General features: G+C 49.0%; 1 protein-coding gene across 3 annotated transcripts in view; it reads left to right on the top strand.

The window, feature by feature from the left end:
• Ankrd33b (ankyrin repeat domain 33B) overlaps window positions 1–8,768 on the top strand; it is a 75,013-nt gene extending 66,245 nt beyond the window's left edge. For all 3 annotated transcript variants that reach the window (XM_076857465.2, XM_076857467.2, XM_076857466.2), the window contains one exon: window positions 1,140–8,768. In XM_076857465.2, the coding sequence (XP_076713580.2) occupies window positions 1,140–1,990 (851 nt within the window). In that variant the 3' untranslated portion in view covers window positions 1,991–8,768. The remainder of the gene's footprint in view (window positions 1–1,139) is intronic.
• Window positions 8,769–20,207: the final 11,439 nt, after the last annotated feature.

The raw sequence follows: 20,207 nt of genomic DNA, 5'->3' as shown, positions 1-20,207 counted from the left end.
TTTGAGTCTTTGCTGTTAAGGCAGTCAATGATTGGACGAGACCCAGCCACTTCTTTGGGGTTGATCTCCTTGACTTAAAGTTAACTGATTAGAAGGTGTTAGCCAAAGCTACAAGATCCCTTCAGGCCACACCTAGATTAGTGTTTGATGAAAGCACTAGTGTAGCCAAGCTGACACAGAATACTGACCATCACACCTGCCCTGCTGGGTGGTTGCTAGCACACAGAGCTGAGTGCAGGGGATCCAAGGCGCTCCCTGGAGCTCTCTACTCTGTGGAGCTTGCCAGCTTTGCAGCCCAGGCAGGCCCCCAGCCACTGTGACCATCATTCATTCTGTCATGAACCTTTGTTATAGGCATGCCTCCCACCTGCCAGGATTAGATGTGTTGCAGAAGAAAAATGCATAAGATATGGCCTCTGTTTTGGAATAGCCCACCGTCTGGTCTATAGGAATATGGGCTGCAGTCCCCCAGCCAGTTAACTCCCCAGTGGGAGAGGTGAAGGACCACCATTTCCCACAAAACAGGACCCACAGTAGCCCTCCAGATGACAGGACAGAAGAGATGGTACCAAGTGCCTTGCAAGTGACTGTTACCATTAGCATTTAGAGCACTCCAGCTGCATCATCAAGTGATCTGGAGACATCTTTGTTGTCTAGTCATGTCTCCATTGGCAGAGAGCTATGGAATCTTCTTTCTTTGTTTTGGGTACCAGGGATTGAACTCAGAGCCACATCCCTAGCCCTATTGTGTATTTTATTTAGAGACAGGGGCTCACTGACTTGCTTAATGCCTTGCTATTACTGAGGCTTGCTTGGAACTTGCAATCAATTCTCCTGCCTCAACCTCCTGAGCTGCTGAGATTAGAGGAGTGAGCCACTGTGCTCCGCTGGAATCTTATTTCTTAAAAAAAAAAATCATGATTTAGATTCAAATTTTTATTTAGAAAAGACAAAAATATCAAATGATGCATGAGAAACCTTTTCTTGTTGCAGTGGTAAACTCAGTAGGTGACTGTCATATGCAGGTGGCAGTGGTCTAGGTTAGAGCTTGTTATTAGGTTTTGGAAAGTTTACCTTTGTTCCATTCTTTGCCTGTGAGTTGCTGCTGCAGCCACCCATTTGTGCTTCTTGTTTTTCAGGGGCAGATGTACACGCCCGGGACAGCCGCCGCGGGATGTCGCCCCAGGAGTGGGCTGCTTACACAGGCAGGGTGGAGGCCGTCCGACTCATGCAGAGGCTGCTGGAGCGACCCTGCCCTGAACAGTTTGGGGAGAAGTACAGGCCAGAGCTGCCGCTGACCCCGGAGGCGGTTCTGAAGCCTGCAGCCTCCAAAAACTGCTTGCAGAGGCTCGCTGAATTCGTGAGGTCTGCGCTGACCTCACGCTCAGGCCGGGGCCTGGAGGATGGGGGCGTCCTTGACCATATGGTCAGGATGACCACAAGCCTTTATAGTCCCGCTGTGGCCATCGTCTGCCAAACTGTGTGCCCTGAGGACCCTCCCTGTGTTGGAAAACGGCGGCTGGCAGTGCAGGAAATCCTGGCTGCTAAGGGGGACCAGGGCACTCTTGCCCAAGAGAGGGACGAGGCAGAAGGCGCTAAACAGCAATTTCGGACTTCTGAGGTGGTGGGGGGCTCCGGAGAGGAGGCTCCGAGACTCAGTCCCCCGTCTCCCTACCTGCCAGGGGCCCAGGGGTCAGCCTCTGGCCGGCGGAAGGCCAGCCTCCTGCCCCTGCAGCTCCTGCGCCGGAGCAGTGTGCGGCCCGGTGTGGTGGTCCCCAGGGTCCGCATCAGCAAGGCGCCTGCGCCCACCTTCCAGCCAGAGCGCGTAGGCCGCAAGGGCAGCGCCAAGGACAGCACCCACCTGCAGATCCCCAAGTGGCGGTACAAGGAGGCCAAGGAAGAAAAGAAGAAGGCAGAAGAGGCCGAGAGGAAGCGCCAGGAGGAAGCGCAGAAGGAAAAGCGGGCGCCGCGCTGGAGGAAAAGGACGTGAAGGGGTTGGGCCAGCGCTGCTGGGGGCGCAGAGCCCCAGCGGGAGGAGGGCGGGGGCGCGACCGTGGAGAAGGTGGAGAAGTGGAGAAGCGCAGGGGAGGCTGCCCCAGGCTGGGCGCTCAGAGGTGCGCGCCAGGCTCATGCAGTGCGCTCAGACCGCCTCTCCTGATAGCCGCTTTCTGGGATCCCAGGAAGTGATCCAGTGTTCCCAAGAAGGAGTTGGGAACAGCACGTATTGATTTGCCTAACCCTCCTTCCCCTAGCAATCAATACACCTAGCGGGCAACAACCAAATGTCTCCCTTTAGAGAACCTCAATTAAGAATTTTTAAAAACCAATTTATCAAAGGGCGGGTTTTTTTTTTTTTGCATAATTTTGTACTTTTAATCATCATTTACCAATCTGCAGCATTTTACAGGTGATGGGGCTGTTTGTATTTAAGGCAGTTTTAATATATGAGTCTGAAGACCCCTGGTTTAAAATACTGTATCTAGCAATAAACATTTGTGAGAGCTGTATGAATTCACACAATTCATGGATTCTCCCTCTTTTTGCCATTGGTTTTGGCTTTGCCTTTCCATCTCATTGTGGGTGTGCTTTGGCACTAGATTTTCTTGTTTGATTAATTGATGCTGAGTATTTGTTTTTATTTAATAGAGGCATTGACTTTTACAGCAAAAAGATCAAATGAAATAGTTCAGATTTCAGTGTCTTATTTTAAAACTCTCTTGTTCATACAGTAATAATAATGAAAATCATTGTTGAATTATTGGGAAACAATGCATTAACTGCATTTCTTGCTAGACTCATTTTAAACTGGGGCTTTGGATAAACTGCCTAGGAAATCTTTTATTGGATATAAGAGAAAAATTGTCTTTTAATAAGTGGGGTGAGCTTAACAAATGATCACTGGAAATACAAAATTAAGTCATATGTGCTCTTAGATAAGTCAAATCTGTATATCCTTAAAATGTAAAAATGCACGAAAGATAGGATCCCAGAGGGATGGAACCGCTGAAGGGGGCAGGAGAGTGATTTTTAGGAACAGGAGGCCAGAATTGAGTTTTAAGCATTTTCAGGGCAGCCCTGTCATCCAGGCTCAAGTGGAGTTTACTTTTATTTCTCCTTTGATGATTGTCCCTGATCTTTAGTTCGTCCTCATGCCCGCTGTGTAAGATGTCCAGGATGTGGGGACTTTGGCAGGATGCAGATGTGATTTGCCTGGGCCCTGAGCTCTCAGGGGAGTTTTCTGTTTATGCTTTTATCTCCAAAGACTGAGAAATTCTTACTGGATCTTAGAGTATCTGTTACACATGCACTTTATTTAAATATTTAATTGAAATACTGGGAACCATGGATTTAAAAACTATCATAGACTGTTTGGAAGCTCTTTACTATAACCCTGGATACGTGCTGACATGCACCTGTCTGTCTCATGATGCAGGCAGTGGGTGGCTCTGGGTTCTCCTTGCGGCTTCCCATCAGCACCTTCGGGGTGTTGAGCAATCAGGGATCTTACACTAGCCCTTCCCCACTTATCAGATCATAAGGCGGCGCCCAGGCTGTTGGAGAGACTGGTGACATAAAAATACTGTGTTTCAGAATCAGATTTTAGCATGTTTCTCCTTAATCCCAGAAAGACATCAAGATGAATGCCACAGAATCCTGGACCCACCTTTAGAACTACGCATATTAGTTGGTCGTGGATCACCCCTGTGGCTTGGAAGTTGGATTTGACCACATCTCCTTGACCTCAGGAGTCCCTGGCATTGTGGCATCTCCGTGCCATGTCTATGGAATCCACAGCTTCACCTAGCTTGCCACAAGCTCCTCCCTCATCAGCTGAGCGCCCAGCCAGGCAGTGCCAAATGGCCTCTAATCCGTGGCTCTCAACACTGGGTGCTCTGAGGACCACCAGGCAGTTTGTCAACATTTCCTGCCTTTACCCCTACTGCAGAGGCTGGCACTATGTTGGTCTGGGGGAGAAGAACCCCAGAGTTTGAGTTCCCAGGAGAGTACACTGCAGCTTGTGTTGAGAACTGCAGCTTTTCCTCACTTGGGGGTTGCTCTTCCTGGACACCCATCCTGAGCTCCCACAGAAGGCTCTAACTTTGTAAGAATGTCAAATTGTCATTGGAATAGCCAGTGTTAGGCAGTGTCTCTTCTGGCTCATCCGGCATCTGCCTGCCACCGCATTGCCAAGTAGTCCTGCTCCTAACCACCGTGGGACCTGCGCACTGTCAAGCCGTGCCTCTGCTCTACCTGATCAGAAGTGCACATTCCTGGTCCCACCGGCCCCCTACCTCACACGACCCATTGTCAGTGTCCCGTGATGGGTGGACTGTCAACAGTGTGACAGGTGATTTCTTCAGTTTCTGTTCTGGGGCCTCCTCTCCCGTTTGTTCCAGCCTTGACCAGCTGCACAGGACGCACCTGACCAGCATGGGGCTTGGCCAGCAATACTGCTGGTGTCCACAAGACAGCTCCAGAGATACATGCGTTTAGAAAGTCTACTAGGCCAGCAAACTAGGGTCAGCCCAGCAGTTTCTTTGGCAGACTTGAAGGTGAACCCGCCACGTTCCCTGTTCCATGGGAGCGGCCATGACCTGGTGGGCTTCGTGAAGTAAGAATGACAGATGCGTGGGGGAGCTGACTGGCAGGAGGGGAGCTGAGGTGTACCCCCAGACAGAAGAACTTGTCTGTGAAGCCCAAAGGACTCAAGTGCAGGAAGTGTCTGTGCAGAGCCTGGTGCAAACTCTCTCCAGTCCCTCTCTCCAGAATCAAATCACTGTGGGCTGCCTGGGGAGGCCCTTCTCTGGGGTGTCCTCGGGTGGGGTCCAGGTGGTGTGGACCAGGTGCCCAGCACTTGTCACTGTGGCTGTGTGGAAGCATATTTGCAGCAGAGTTTTCCTTCAAGGACGATGTCTCTCCCCTTTGCTCTCTCTAAGGAGGAGGCTTTTGCTCTTGTTTTCTCGGTCTCTTTGGAGTGGGCTACAGGACAGCCAGTGGACACCGTGCCCAGGCTTGGGCAGGCAGTGCAGAAGGTCAGGAAGAGAAGTCTGGATGCTTCTCAGCGGGTGGCCTTTGGAGTCTCTCAATTTGGGGCGTCTGTGGGAGCACAAGGACAGATATCCTCAAGGGGGACCCTCCTGCCAGGCTGGATGGTGTCACCGTGAGAAGGGGGGGGAGGCAGGTGGGGCAGCAGCTGGGCTTGTGATGAGCTCCACCGAGAGAGTAAGCTGGGTCACCTTGAGGAGGCTCGTGGGGCTCAGTGAGCCAGTCCCTTCCTAGGCCACATTGTTAGGGTGACCTTTTCTGGTATGGGATTTGCAGAGAAGACGTGATCGTCTGGTCTCTGAGGCGGAGAGAAACCGCCCCTGGTCTCCCTGGCAGTCCAGCTGGCGTCATTTGTGTGTGTTTTTACTGCTTTGAACAGCGGCACCTCGTCACTGAGGCTCCGCCCTCCATTTATCATCAGGTGCTGATGCTCGAGGACCCACCGCAGTGTCCCCTCCAGCTTTCACATTCCTTCCCTGAAGTCCTCTTTACCTTCTCTTTAGTCCCCCCTTCCTTTTCTTTCTTGGCCTGTTTCTTTTCCCAGTTTGGTTAAACTCCTTGCTCATCTTTGGCACCAGCTGTCCCGAGGTCTAAAAAAATCAGAACAGGGGTTCCTGAGACGCATTATGGTGGCCCTGCTGCATTGTCAGGTCAGGACCTCTGAGCCCCCAAGGATGAGTGAGCAGCAGGCCCCGCCGCTCCTGCGCTGGGGTCCCGCCTCAGCACCCAACCCCTCCCGCTTTTAGGAAGGGTGGCCGGGCCTGCTCTCCTGACATGGGACAGCCAGAGGGCGCAGGCTTGGGGCCTCTGCTTGCACCCAGGGTGTTTATTAACTGTAAATAGCGAATTTCAAGTTGACAGGTATCTTCTCAGGGATTTATATATAAATATAGTTAGGAGAACGTTGAAGTATATTTTAATACGTTTTAGAGCTTGAGTAAATTATGATTAAACTGGACAGAAGGAATATTTCGAAAACATTGTTAATGCTGCTGATTTTAAGCGAGGTTTCTGGAACTTACCCCTTGGCAGAGGTTTCCTTGGTTACTGGAGATTGGGGGGGCTGGCAGAGGAATTGGCTGTGGGGTGGCTGTGAATTCGCTTCTGGGTGAGAAGAGGTGGCTACCTGACAACGCAGATGGGCCCTTCATGGCTTCTACCTCTAGAGCTGGCTACGCAGGTCTGACGCTGCAGGTGCACAGTGACGCTGATGCGGTTTTCCCCATTTGCTGTGTGCCTAAGCGTCCCGCAGTCGGCCCGGCACCAGCCAACCAAGAAGGAGCAGGGAGAGTCGGAGCTGCTCCTCTCTGCTTGCTGTAGAGAAGTGCCCACGTCACATCATGGACATCCTGGGAATCACGGACATCATGGTGCAGCCTCTCGGGCTACCCTAGCAGATTCCCAGCAGCTAGATACCTCAGAATTGCAAGGCCATCACCACCTCCGCTTTGGGCACTCCTGCGAGGACAGCTCATTCCGTGGCTCAGGAGAGTTTGTGACATGGGCTGGAAAATGGGACTTGTGATGCCTCTGCCCATTTCTTCCCATCTGTCAGCAGGAACCAGACCTCTGGAGTAGAGGCTGCTGTGGGCGAGACAGAGGCCCAGGAGGGGCCCAGATCTCAGGTCCGAAATGATGGAAAGACTACTGTCTCGGACAGTTGGGAAGCCACAGGACTCCCAAGTTCCATGAAGAAATGACTCCTGGAGAGTGAGGGAGTGAGTCCAAAGCAGGAGAGGGTAGGAAGTGCCCTGCACACTCTCCCGTCCACACTACCTAAAGCCAGAAGATCCTTTTTGTATCATTTGCCTTGACCTAAGTTTGCCCTGGGGAGTGGGCTACACCCTGATGCGAGTCTCGGGGTGTACTACAGGGTCGTGCTGGCTCCTCTGTTAACACTACGCTTGCTTCCCACTCGGGTCGGAGTGGTCGGGCACTACTGTGTGCTCCCAGCACAGTTGGTCTGTTATGCGATGGAGTACTTTTTCTTTACAGTACTTGGGAAGTCACCTATCTTCCACGTGTTTGCTCAGGGTCCCGGTCTTCCACAGGGGGTAGCTGTTTGAATTCTGGACCCTGCTGCCTCGTTCTTGGTTTGCTGCCCACCGGAAGCACACAAGCCGCCCACTTTGAGCCAGGCAGTCACCTGGAGGGCCTTCGTCTTCTAGGGAAAGAAAGGATGGAACATTGATCCTGTTCTTATTAAGATTCATAGGCAACAGAAAGTATCGATCGCGATAGATCCTTACAACAAGCCAGTCACGGTTATTGAGGCACGTGGAACTGTCACAGTGGATGACATTAGCCACAAAGAACTTAGAACAAACCTAGTTCTTCCTAAAATGCTGATTGTTCAAGTTCCCACCTCTGGACGCATTTAGAACTTGTTTTATGCACCTATATAATAACTCTTGAGTCAGCGAGTCATTTCTGTGCCCTTGGGTTCACATTTCTTCATTAAGATTTTAAATAAGTGGCTAAAAAATGCCTCTGGTTTTTTTTTTTTTTTTTTTAAATTTAAAGAAACGGGAGAAAACAAAACAAAACAATACAACTACCTGCATTGATTGGACTGATTTTCAAGGACATTGAATGCCAGTGCTCACACTCAGTTTCCTCACTCTGCCTGCAATAAGACTTCTGTGCAAAGTGCATCCCTGTTGTGTGCCAACAAGCACAGTGTGTGATAGGGTGACTGTGTGCAGAGGTGACCAGACACACACACGTGCATGCACACCAGGTACACAAAAGATGACCTCAAAGGAGACCAGATTGCTTGGAAAGGTGACAGTGGCTTCCTAGTGGCTCCCAGGTTGTGTCTAGGTGACCCACTTGGTCAGAAGAATCATAAACCTGAGGGCTCCCTGGGAGCCCAGGTGACACGTCTCTTTTTGAAAGATGACCAAGGCAGTTTGAACAGAGCCACTTTGGCCAGGTCTGTGAGATCTCTCTGCCTTGATCAAGGCACCTGACCACCCGTTACAAGTTCTAGAAGCTGGTTTGGAACCACATAACTATGGTTACACTCAATGGGAACCAAGTGCATGATGCCACACTCCCAGGAATGGTACCCAGCAATCCCAGGAACCCTCGGTGGATTCAGACTCTTGGTTTGAATCAGATTCTTAATTCAAACGAAGTGTTAGAGCTAATCTTACTGGGATTTTCTTTGCTCAGATGATAGATGGCGTTTACTGGATATCCCAGGACCTGTGTTTTTAAGCAATGTTGTCTTTGTGATGGGTTAGGAATGGAACAGACTTTTGCACAGGGTGCTGGGTTTCAAATTTTGTCATTTTGGTATAAACGGGACTTAGAACCTGTTTTCTGAATGTAAAGCTATTTTTGTTTATTATTTCTATAAACCCAGACTTGATACTGTAAAGCTATTGAATATGGATATAATTGTATACATTTCAGAGTGTTTTATTTTAAGGTGAGAGTTTTGTTACAGTTTATAAGAGATATTTTCCTATTTAGATCTCAGGGCTATCTTGGGACCTTCACATAAATGTGACCCCCCTCCCCAGCAGCTTCAATTATTGATATTCAAAGGTTCATGATTTTTAAGTTAAATGTGATATTTTCAGCAGAAAGAATGTTTTTTTCCTTTTTAACTTATGACAAATTCTATTGAATATTTTAAGTCTAGAAAAAAGATGTGGTAGTGTAAAAACATGGGGAAATTGTGGCAAAAGAATTAAAACCACTTGCAAAATAAACATACTCTCATGTGATATTTGAATAAACTTGTGTGTATAAATTACAAAAGATATATATGGTATATTTCAGGTGATATTTTAATTGAACCAGATTTGTACTTTCTTATTTCCACACTCTTTCACTTAATTTTTCCAAGGTAAGTGTTTAAAATATCTCAATTCCCCATGAACACTTTCTGATACAGTGAAATGATGGAGAATTGAGATGGTATTTCTCAGACGCTCCCATAGGCAGGAATTCACATCACACACAGAAGCAAAATAGAGCTTCCTTTTACCTAAATGGTATGCTGGATGTGTTTTAGGGGACCTTTTAAAATAATTTTAAAAGTATTTTATTAACTTTTTGGGGAGTGGGTACCAGGGATTGAATCCAGGGGTGCTTAGCAACTGATCCACAGCCCCAGCCTTTTTGATATTTTATTTAGAGACAGGGTCTTGCAGAGTTGCTTAGGGCTTTGCTAAATTACTGAGGCTGGCTTTGAACTTGTGATGCTCCTGCCTCAGCCTCCGAAGCTGCTGGGATTACAGGCATCTGCCACCATGCCCGGCCTTTTATCTACTTTTTTTTTTTTCAATAATTTTACTAAACCCAAGGATGCTTTACCACTGAGTTATATCCCTGGTCCTTTTTATTTTTTTTTTAATTTTGAGACAGGATTGCACTAAGTTGCTTAGCTGATGAGGCTGGCCTCAAACTTGCAATCCTCCTGCTTTAGCCTCACAGGTCCCTGGGATTATAGGCATGTGCCTCCACGCTCAGCTGGAACCAGGTTTTTAAAGTGCTCTTCCCTCTCTTGTATAAACAAGATCCCACTGGACGGACGAGCAGTTTTGTTCATTGTCTGTATTTTGGGAGAACGTTTACATCCCTTTCATTCAATTTCCGCATAGTATTCCCCAGGAGAGGTGAAGCATAAATGTTCTTGGTTTTTACCGTTTATAAATAAGGAAGGTCCCTATACCTATTTATTTGTACACACAAATGAGTGTTTTTAAAAGACCAGAGTGTAGAAGCAAAATTTGCCTGGTAAAGGAAATATGCATGTTAATTTCTATAGTGACATTACATGGCTCTTTGCACAGGCTCGGCCTTGCACTCAGCCACCAGCAGGGGGCGAGAGGGCCTCTCCCCTTGCAGCACTCAGTTTTGCAAATCCACTGGTGAATTAAGGCATCTCTCATTGCCTTAATTTTCATTTCCCCAGTTATTGGTGAGGTTGAGTATCTTTGCATGTTTCTCCAGCAATTTTTATTTTCTGTTTCATAAATTCCTTATTTACATTTGTTCTTCATTTTTAAATTTTTTTTATTTTACAGTTGAGCATCATTTTTGCTGATTTTTTTAAGGTTTGCTCTGTATTTGGGGAATTGAACCCAGGGGTTATTTCCCACCTATTGTATGCATTTCCCTCATTTCATCACTCATTCTTATGATACCTTTTGTATGTAAAATTAATTTAAATCAAATTTGTCAAGCTTTTTTTATATTTACATTTTGTGTTTCTCTAAGAAGGCCCTTTCTACCCCAAGTCAGCAGTTTAATTTTTCTGTAGTTTCTTCTAATGATTTATAGGCATGTAGTTTTTTTTCTTTTTAGCTCAAAGAATTAAACATACTTCATCATTTAGGTTAATTTTTAAATTTTTTGTTTTAATTAGTTATACATGCACTTCAATATATCATACATAAATGGGTATAATTTCTTACTTTTCTGATTATGCAGGTTGTAGAATCACATCAGTCATGCAGTCATGTGTATACATAGAGTAATAATGTCTGCTGCATTCTACTATCCCTCCTATTCCACACCCCTCCCCTCCCTTCATTCCTCTCTACCTAAAGTCACTCTATTCTTCTCTAGTGCCCTCCTCCCCCACCTTATTGTGAATTAGTTTATTTTTGATGGGACTTGAAATATTTAGTTCCTATTTACTTGGGAGTTTTGCTCTGATCTTAGTAAGTCTAAAGTCCAACTCATTAAACATCATAATATTATGTGAATTTTAAGGAAGGACCCAAATAGGTGATTTCCTCTTTAACTTTAAACAAAACTTTGTCCTGGGGTAGAATCGTAATTGGAGGTAATTGGTGCTTGCTTATGAAATAGTCAATGATGTATTTGGTGGGTGGAAATACTAAATGAGAAGTTAACAGACGAGGAATGGACCTTGTAAAGCAGTCTGAGAACTGGGACATGGAAAGTGAGAGGGGGAGGCGGGGGAGGAAGATGTGGTCTCCTCTCTGGTTTCTGGCTGGATACTTGTGGGCCTGGAAGCACTAAGCTCCCCGCTGCAAGCTGGGAGTGAGGTGGGTAGACATAGGCCAGCGCTTCCCTGGGTGTTCACCCTGTCCAGTGGCCTTGGGAGTGTGCGTGCCTGCAGAGTGTGGTCAGGAATGTCCGTGGAGGCAGGCACCCTTACCCCTGGTTCACCACGGAGCTTCTGTGGCCACTGGCTCGCAGGTCACGCCTGCTGTGTGCCTGGGTGAGGACTGGGCAGGTCCAGCCAGGGCCATGAAAGGCAGTCCTGAGCCTCCACTCTGCCCACAGCTGTCAGTGCAGATTGCTCAGGTAGATTGTCAGCTTGCAGCCGGCGGCTCCGTGATCCTGAGAGGTCACTGACCCTGCAGCGGGGTTGGCCAGATGGGTCTCTGCGCAGTGTGGAGAGTGCCCAGAGGGCCACGGGCAGGGCAGACTCCGCTGCCCACCCACCTATGCTGCATGCTGCTTGTTGCCCTACTGTGTTCAACTCCGCCCTGCTCTCTTTAAAAATATCAACAGAAACTGAACAAAAGTGAAATGTTTTCCTAGCTAGAAAAAAATATGTGAATAAAACTCAAGTCCACCTCTATATTTCAGAAGGGTGATTTAAAAAAAAAAAAACAAGAATATCAAGAAATTAGCTGCAAGGAGATGACTTTACTTTGTCTTTACCTCCTACTAAGACAGAAGCCTGGTCAGTGTCACAGCTGGGTGAGAGTCTGGATAGGGACTGGGTTCACAGACCATGGTGAGGAAGCCATGTCCCTATAGTGGAAAGGGGACTGTCCTCATTTCCAGGGCAAAGGAGTCCGTCAGGAAAGCCACTCAACAGCCTGGGCTCACTATGGCCAATCTGGATCCTGCAAAGGGATCTGCTCTGAACACCCGCTACCCTTTCTCCCCCACGGAGCAGCCCTGACCTGTCACAGCCTTGGGTGACCAAGTGCAGGTGCCGATGAGAGGCCCTTCCTGTCCCCATCCTTCCGGCATGGCCTCCCCGTGCATGGTGCATTCTCCTCCCTTGAATTAGATGCAGTGTCTTCTTGGGGTGACAGGAATAGGTCAGGGGCGGGAAACGCCACACCTGTCCTCTTTCTATCCCTGCCTCTATAGGTGCTGGGTCTGAATGCCCCTCTCCTCATACTGAGCCCTGAGAGCAGGACTCCACTCGCTGTCCCAGTCCTGGACTCAGGACTAGGAGGCCCTTGAGACACTGTGGCAACCTCCACATTCTTCGGGATTAACCCCCATTACCTGAACCAGTGGTCTTCAAATGGTGATCCCAGCAGTATCAACACACCCAGAAAATTGTCAGAAGTGTGTCCTTGGGCCCCACCTGGATTCCTTGGGTTGCTACAGCAAATCACCACCACTTGGATGACTTGTAACAACAGAAATGTATTTTCTCACTGTTCTGGAGGCCAGAAGTACAACGAGCCACCTTCCCTCCAAAGCCCTTGGGGAGGGTCCTTCCTGGCCTCTGCCAGCTTGAATGGCTGCTCATGACCCTTGCTTCCTTGGCTTGTGGCAAGGTTGCTCCCATGTGTTCCTGTCACCTGTGTCTGAATTTCCCTTTTCTAGTCATTGGATTAGCATCACCCTACCTGAGTGGGATCATGTTTTAACTGTGTTACATGTTTTAGGTCCCTATTTCCAAATAAGCTCACATGGGTACCAGGGGTTAGGACTTGAATGGAATTTGTGGGGACACCACCATCTGAGGATACTGACAGAGAGCCTGGAGGGCTCTTGTCCCCTTCATGCCCACTGGGTGCAAATCTGAGTGCCTTCCTGGCCTGGACTAATTCTCATCCACCTGTGGGTGAGGGGGGGATTCCTACCTGGGTTGTGAGTGGAGCACACAGCACTGGACAGATGAGAGCAGCAGATAGAACCACAAATGTTCACAGCCTGGGTGAGAAAGACCCTGCAGGCCACAATGGACCACATGGGGAGCCAGTGGCAGAGGGCATGCCAGGAGGTGGGCACCCCCTCGTTTCTGCAAGAAGACGTGACTGGCATTTTGGGAGATTGCAGGGATTAGCAGGCCCTGTGTCTGGTCGTGGGACGGGAAGACTGCTGCTATTTGTCCACAAGCTGAGTGGGGGATGGAACTTGTGGTTGGACCATAACGGTCTCTCCTGGTTCTACCAGGTGTCGAGGAGGCACATGATATTAATTTTAGGTTCAGGTCTTACACCATATTAATTGGTAAAATGTACCTCAAATTCTTCACCTGTCATTGGCTGCCATCCGGGTCTGAGTTCCAGTCCTCCCAGGCAGAAAACCATGAATCCCACCCTGCTGCCCTCCAGCTCAAAACCTGCCACTCCTTTCTGCTGCACCTAGAGAAAGACCCAGCCTCCTTCCCTGGCCTTGAGGTGGGCGGGGAGCAGCCTGCTGTGCTCCCTGTGTCGGGGATGTCCTGAAGACAAGAGGGGCTCCTTCTCCCAGCAGACTCTCCCTGTGACACAGGTCTGCCCCGGTCCTAGCTCTGCTCTCTGCTCAGTGTCCTTAGGTCCTCTCCTGGACACCCAGCTAGAGCTCGACTCAGTCTTTCTGCATCTCACTTGTTCCCAGTGGCACTCTGCGTGTTGTCCTATCTGGCCTCCACCCCACACCTAGCAAAACCTCCTAGGGAGCTGGAGCCCCATCTTTCTCTTTCCCAGCTTCTAGCTAGCTCGGGGCTTGCACCACAGAGTTGCTCCATTTCAACTATGGGTTGCAGGACAGGTGTCCTGGCTTTCTGCTGAGCTGGGGCCATGAGCTGAGTCCAGCTCCCATCCCCTAGGAGGCAGCTTGGACCTCAGAGGGCAGAGGTCAGGGGTCAGCTCTGCCCGCTACTGGCCATGGGGTCCTGGGGGCAAGTCACTGAACTTCTCCGTGTCCATTTCAGCATGGACCGTTCCCAGTTTTAGGGTTCTCATGATGTAATTAATTGACATAGAGATCATAGTAAGGTCTTAACAAGTTGGTGGTCAGACTCCAGACTAAATAATGGACTTCCATAGACCCCAGGGATGACCACAGAGACATCCACTCTTGAGCCAGGCTCCCAGGTAAGTGAGTGGAGATTGAAACACGGCCCCCCACCTCCCACACCCACCCGCTCCCCTTCGTCAGCTCCAAAGGCTCCTTGACTACACACAGGCCACATGCATGGCTTCCTGCGTCTTTTTATCCCAAGATTAAAGATGGATCACAGCTTGTGCCTGCACCAAGTGTACTTGGTGTCCTCAGGGCGAAAGCCCCTGCACCCCACAGCAGGGCAGGAGCAAGGAGAGGGTCTTGTGACCCTTTGTGCTTCTACCTGGAAGCCTCTTGAATGCCAGACAGGGCGGCACCCCCTCCCAGCTTGGGCGGTGTAGCTTCTGACCCACACTTTTGAGCTGTGTCCTTCCCAGGAGCAAGCCCCCTTCAGGGAGGTGAGCAGAGGCTGCCCCTGTTTGGAGCAGTCACTGGCCTCCCTACCTCTTCTGTTCAGGGGTCAGAAATAGCCTGCTACCTGTTGGCCTGGGCAGAGCGACTGTCCTACCAAACCCCTCTCCAGACTTTGCAGATGAGGCCATGTTGATGGAGGTGCTGGCATTTGACTAGGGGGATGTTGAATGACAATGGAAATCAGCTAAATCATCTCTCAAAAGATGGCAATGTAGAAAATACTGGCTTTATTAGACCCAGCCTGGCTCTTTTCCCAGAAAAGCATACGGGGAAGAAGATGCTTGGCTTGCTTAATTAAACCAGACGACAACGGACATATCCTAAGCTATGTGCAGAAAGTCTTTGGAGACAAACTGATGGGTTTGATCCTGGCTGCGTGCTTTCCTTGTGATCCTGCTTTGTGCATGAATCGGTGAACACTGAACGCCAGTGCCTGTGCTACAGAGGGCTCACCTCAGCAGATTCTGTGCCCATGGCCTTGACTGATGGTCCTGGGGGTTCCCCATGTCTTCCCTGCCTCCCTGCCCTCCAGGTGATCAAGAGCATCTCTCGGGACCCCCAGTGATGCCTGATACAGGGTAGAGAAGCACAGTACTGGCTTCAGCAGGGTGACACATATTTTAAGTCCTTCTGAGTTCTAACGATGTCCATAAACGTCTCCCCAGGGAGAATCAGGCCCGACCTGCTCAGCCGCAGGCCCTGTGTGAACTCCGGTGAGCTGCTCTGAACTACGCATGGTCTTCAGGCAGGTAGAGAGGGGTCCTTGGTTCCTTGCTCCCCGGTGCAATCATGTTCCCAAAGAATCTACGTTCCACCTTGCCATATGTGCTGTGGGGTCCTTCCCACAGGGACAGTGTCCTGAACGGTCTGGGCCAATAGCTTTCCAGCTGTGGTGAGAGGGAGGCAGGTGTCTGCCAGGAGGAGTCATGGTCTCCCCGGAGCCCTGTGTGCACCAGGAGTCTTGTTCCTGGACCTCCCAGGAGAAGAAGGACAATTTTCTCACCTGCCCTCCCGTAACCCACCACTTGGAACTGGGAGAAAAGCTTTAGACCCATTGCAAGAGTCACTTCAGCTCCAGAACCAGTGGTCCTGAGCTCTGGCCCTGCAGATCCTCAGGGGTGGAGCCTGGACTGGCGTCTAGACATGGAGACTGCAGCCAACAGAACAAGTGTTTAATTTTTTTGATCTTTCTTTTCTCATTCATCGGCAAATAAAACTTATGCTACTTTCTTAAAGAAGTTGATTTTCTTAAAGAAGCATAGGCTGTTTTGGGGAAGCCAGGGCTAAAAAATGCATGTTCAGTCTCGCTAAGCCACAGGCCACTGCCCTTGGTTTCCCTGTACCCTCCATCAACTAATTGGATCCCCGACAAGGGGATCTAATGTGGGATCCCTTACCTAGACCAAGCACAGAGGGTGATGTCCTCCTGATCCTCGAGGGCCCGAGGTGGCCCATGGGGCCATCTGATACTTAGGTCTTCATTTCTGTTTTGCAAAAGGATTGGGGGTCCAGAGTTAGCCAAACTGCAAGGTGTGGGGGCACAGTCCCCAAGACGTGCTCACTTCTGATGAAATAGTAACCCTGGGGAGGGGGGTGTTCTCCAAACTGTCCTCAGCTCCAGTAATTTCCTAGAAGGACTCAAGAACTCAGGGAAAGTCACATACTCATGGGTCACCCCTCAGCGTTGAGGGCTATGCACAGTCCCCACACTTGGACTCCACTACTGAGTGAGTGTGAGGAGGGTGGGAGCACTCTCCCTGAGCACCCCCGGCTCTGCACCCCTGTGTGACGGCAGCAAGGACTTGTGGAGGGGCCAAATGGTCGGGACGGTGCCAGGAGACAGGATGGAGACCAGGCCACAGTCCCTGCCTGAAGACAACTCTCCCTGCACGAGCTTCTTTCACACTGCTGTTCTACAGGGTGACACTCATTTTCCTCTTTAGCCATGTGTCCCTTCACCGCGTGTCCTGACAACTTTGAGGTTAATCAGCTCAAGGCACTCACGGTTCATGGTAGAAAATAGGCTGCAATCATTTGGAAAGACCTTTCTTTGAGAAATATTTAAATGGCTGAAAGCCTGGATGCCCTGGATGGGTGTGCGGGGGAAGCCACCAAGGACATTTGTCTCTGCTCTTCTTTGTATCAGTGTCTGAGAAAAGAGTCATTGTGCTGGCAACCACTGAACGCTCTCCCGAAGGAACAGATCTGCTCCACCTAAAGTTTCCCACTGCATCCCACCTTTGTGTAAAACAGATTCCCCTCCATAAAGTCTGCATCTCAGCGATTTGCTGTTTTCTGCTCCAGGGACTGAAAACCCACGTGAGCTTGAGCTACTTCAGCCACCTCCACTGACCGCGCCCTCACCTCGGGAACACGTATTGCTTGTTTTCAAGATTCCAGGTTGAGGGCATTGGCCTCTGCTTGTTTAGTTACGTTACTATAAGCCACGGACGTCTAGAACAGCGCCCAAAGTCTTGTTGGCCTTGGCATTCTGGACGTTTTGGATGCCATCATTCTGTGTAGAAGGCCGTCCATGCATGGGGGGACATTGGGTAACATCTCTGCCCTCTGTGCACTAGATGCCACTAACTGGCCCCCCTCCTTCCTGTGCCAACTAGTGCTGACAACCAAAAATGTCTCCGGACTTTGCCCAAATTCCCTGGGCAGCAGCATCGCCCCCAGATAATTACCACTGCTCCAGGGATGATGAACATAGTCATTATTGTTCCAAGTGTGTTCCGTGTTCTCTGTGAGAGGAACACCTGCAGGTTTGGGGAAATTTTCACAGGAAACTGAGCCCTTATGCTATAAAATGTTGGACTTTCTCTTTGAAGTGACCAGTGGCATTGCAGAATGACAATGTTGAAATGTAATCAAAAAGCTGTTTAGGGCTTCTGGGTTGAGTCCCACATCCTCCAGATTATATTAGTTCATAACATCAGATAGTGTTGGGTCTTTTCTGGTTGACAAATTGGATTTTTTTTTAAAGCAAGGCAGTTGGATTTATAATATTTAGGATTAAAGGGGAGAATAAGGGGAAAATTATTTTCTCTTGCCCTTAACTGAATTTTAGAGAGTCTGATTGGAAGAGCAAGTTCAATGTTAGGCAGAATGTGTGAAGACACCTCATTAGGACCGATGTAAAAACAGACTTAAGATGCTGAGAGACTCAAAGAACAATGACCTGTAATGGACTCTTTAATACATTTTTTTTTAGTTGTAGATGGACAGAATACCTTTATTTCATTTATTTTATGTGGTATAGAGGATCAAACCCAGTACCTCACACATACAAGGCAAGCACTTCACCACTGAGCCACACCCCCAGCCCTGCAGTGGACTCTTTGCTCAATTTTATGTGTCAACTTGGCTGGCTCGTAGAGCCCAGATATTTGATTAAACATTGTTCTATATGTTTCTGCAAGGGTGTTTTTGGATGTGGTTTACATTTAAATTGAAGACCTTTGTGTAAAACAGATTCCTCTCCATAAAGTGGTGGACCTCCTCCAATCTATTGAAGGTCTGAACAGAACAAAACCTGCACCCACTGCCTGAGCAACAGGGGATTCTGCAGAAGAGACCCCAAGACTTCACTGCAACATAGCTCTTCCTGGGCTGCCAGCCTGCCAGCCCACCCTGCAAATAGAGAATTTGCCCAGTCTCCATAAGTTCATGAGCCAATTCTTTAAAAAAAGTTTCTGTGCGTGCATATGTGTGTGTAGTCACATGCCACTAAGGATAGGGATACATTCTGAGAAATGCATCCTTAGGTGATTTTGTTATCTGCAAACACCTTAGAATGTACTACACAAATCAAGTTAGCAGCTACATCCCTAGCAATAGAGTCTTATAGGCCTACCACTGTATATGTGGCCTGTTGTGGAACAAAACATTGCTATGAGGTACATGACTGTCTATCTACAACATCTTACTGGTTCAGGTTCTCCAGAGAACCCTGACTAATATAACCATTCCGAGGACATTTCAGGTACTCAAAGTTTCATGGTTTGCCACCGTCACCCACTCACCTCCCTCTTCTTCAGGAGCATATGGTTATAGAGGCCTCCTGGGAGGGTTATGAAATGCCTGGGTTTTTGTTTTGTTTTGTTTTTATCCTGCAGAGGCCAGCAGGATGCCACATCTTGGGGGAAAAAACTTTACTTTGAGTTTGTAAAAAGCAGCATTTTACCAACGCAGCATCTGTGGAGTCAGGAAATCTGCAGAACACTAGAAGAACACCATGGGCTGTCCGGGCAGGAGGCAGATGTTTTGAAAATAATTAATTCATTACAAACCTGCCAGGTTGACAATATCTGCTTTTCCCCGTTCTCTGGCTGTCTGAGCTCAAGGCTCCTCCTGCCCCAGCTGTGCCCTCCCCTAGGCTGGCGGTCACTCCCATGTCTCCATTGCCAGGTCTCTTGCAAATGGTGGGCACATCTCACCCTGTAGCTTTGCGGCTGTGTGCGCATGGGTGCTTACCTGACACCTGAACCTGGGCTTAGGGAAGAGCCAGGACTGGTTGTATAGTTCTGTGCGAGTGTTTGTGCCCTTCCAGTCAGTATTCGAGCTTGTGACACAGACTTGATCCTCTGGCCCATGACCTTGCACCAGCCCACCCTGTTGGTAATCACGCCTAAGTGAAGTGGATTTTTTTTTCCTCCAAGGTCTGTCTCTGGTCACTGTTGGAGGAAGTCCTAAGATTGGCTGGAACAACTCTACTTGTGGTCCATTCTACTCTCAGTTCAGTCTTTCAAGGCTCAGCCAGTTTTGAACCACCTTCAGCTGGCCCTGTGTGGTGCACACTCTCATCTTCTCCTTGCCTCTTCTGCAGAATGAGAGGCTTTGCCGAGAGGCTGAGTTTGTGCTTCTGTAATGGGTGCCATTAGCTGTCCTCTTCCTGACCTCAACAGCATTTCCCTGTGTCCACATCTGCTTCTGTCCCCCTCATCTTCCCTCAAGGGGAGGCTCATGAGCTATGGGAACCAGGGGCAGACGGCTCTCTGCAAAGGGGGGCATCTGCCCCTTTGCGCCCCCTTCTAGTCTTCTCTCCCCACTCCTGAAGATGGCTCTGCTTGGTGACCAGTGGCACTGCCATGAACTGAGCATGGCAGGTGCAGTGATGGAAAGGTGATTTACTAAAGGAACAATTAATGGACTGGTGTGGCCAGGAGTTTAGCAAGAGGTTGGTGCCCTGGGTTGACTAGTGTCCTCCCCCCAAAATATTCAAGCACTGACTCCCACTGACTGTAGATGTGACCTCATTTGGAAGTAGGGTTTTTGCATTTGTAATTGGTGAAGATGATGTCACATTGGATCAGAGGAGGCGCAAATCTAATGACTGGTGTCTTTTGGGACATTTGGACATAGACACATACAGAAGGGGATGGCCATGTGACTGCAGAGTCTGAGATGAGATTTATGTTTATGTTGCTCTGAGCCAGAAAATGGCAAAGGTGGCGGCTGCCTGAAGCTTGGTGGTGGGAAGGAGCCCCTCTTGTGCCTCCAGAGGGAGGACAGATGTCCTGCCAGCACCTTGACTTTCAACATCCAGACTCCAGAATGGGCAGAGGACGCGGTTCTGTGGCTTGGAGCCACTCAGTTTGTGGCTCTATTATGGCAGCAGCAGGGGACAATGGTATTTCTCAGTGCCAGGGAAACCCCCGGGGTCAGTCCCGTCCATGTCTGATGTGTGTGTGGTGCTTCCATCCACCAGTGCGTATTGATGGAGAATATCG

This window comes from Callospermophilus lateralis, chromosome 5 (assembly GCF_048772815.1).
Source record: "Callospermophilus lateralis isolate mCalLat2 chromosome 5, mCalLat2.hap1, whole genome shotgun sequence".
NCBI classification, from domain to species: Eukaryota; Metazoa; Chordata; class Mammalia; order Rodentia; family Sciuridae; genus Callospermophilus; species Callospermophilus lateralis.
Note: the sequence above shows the minus strand (reverse complement) of the source record. Positions and strands in the feature narration are given on the sequence as shown.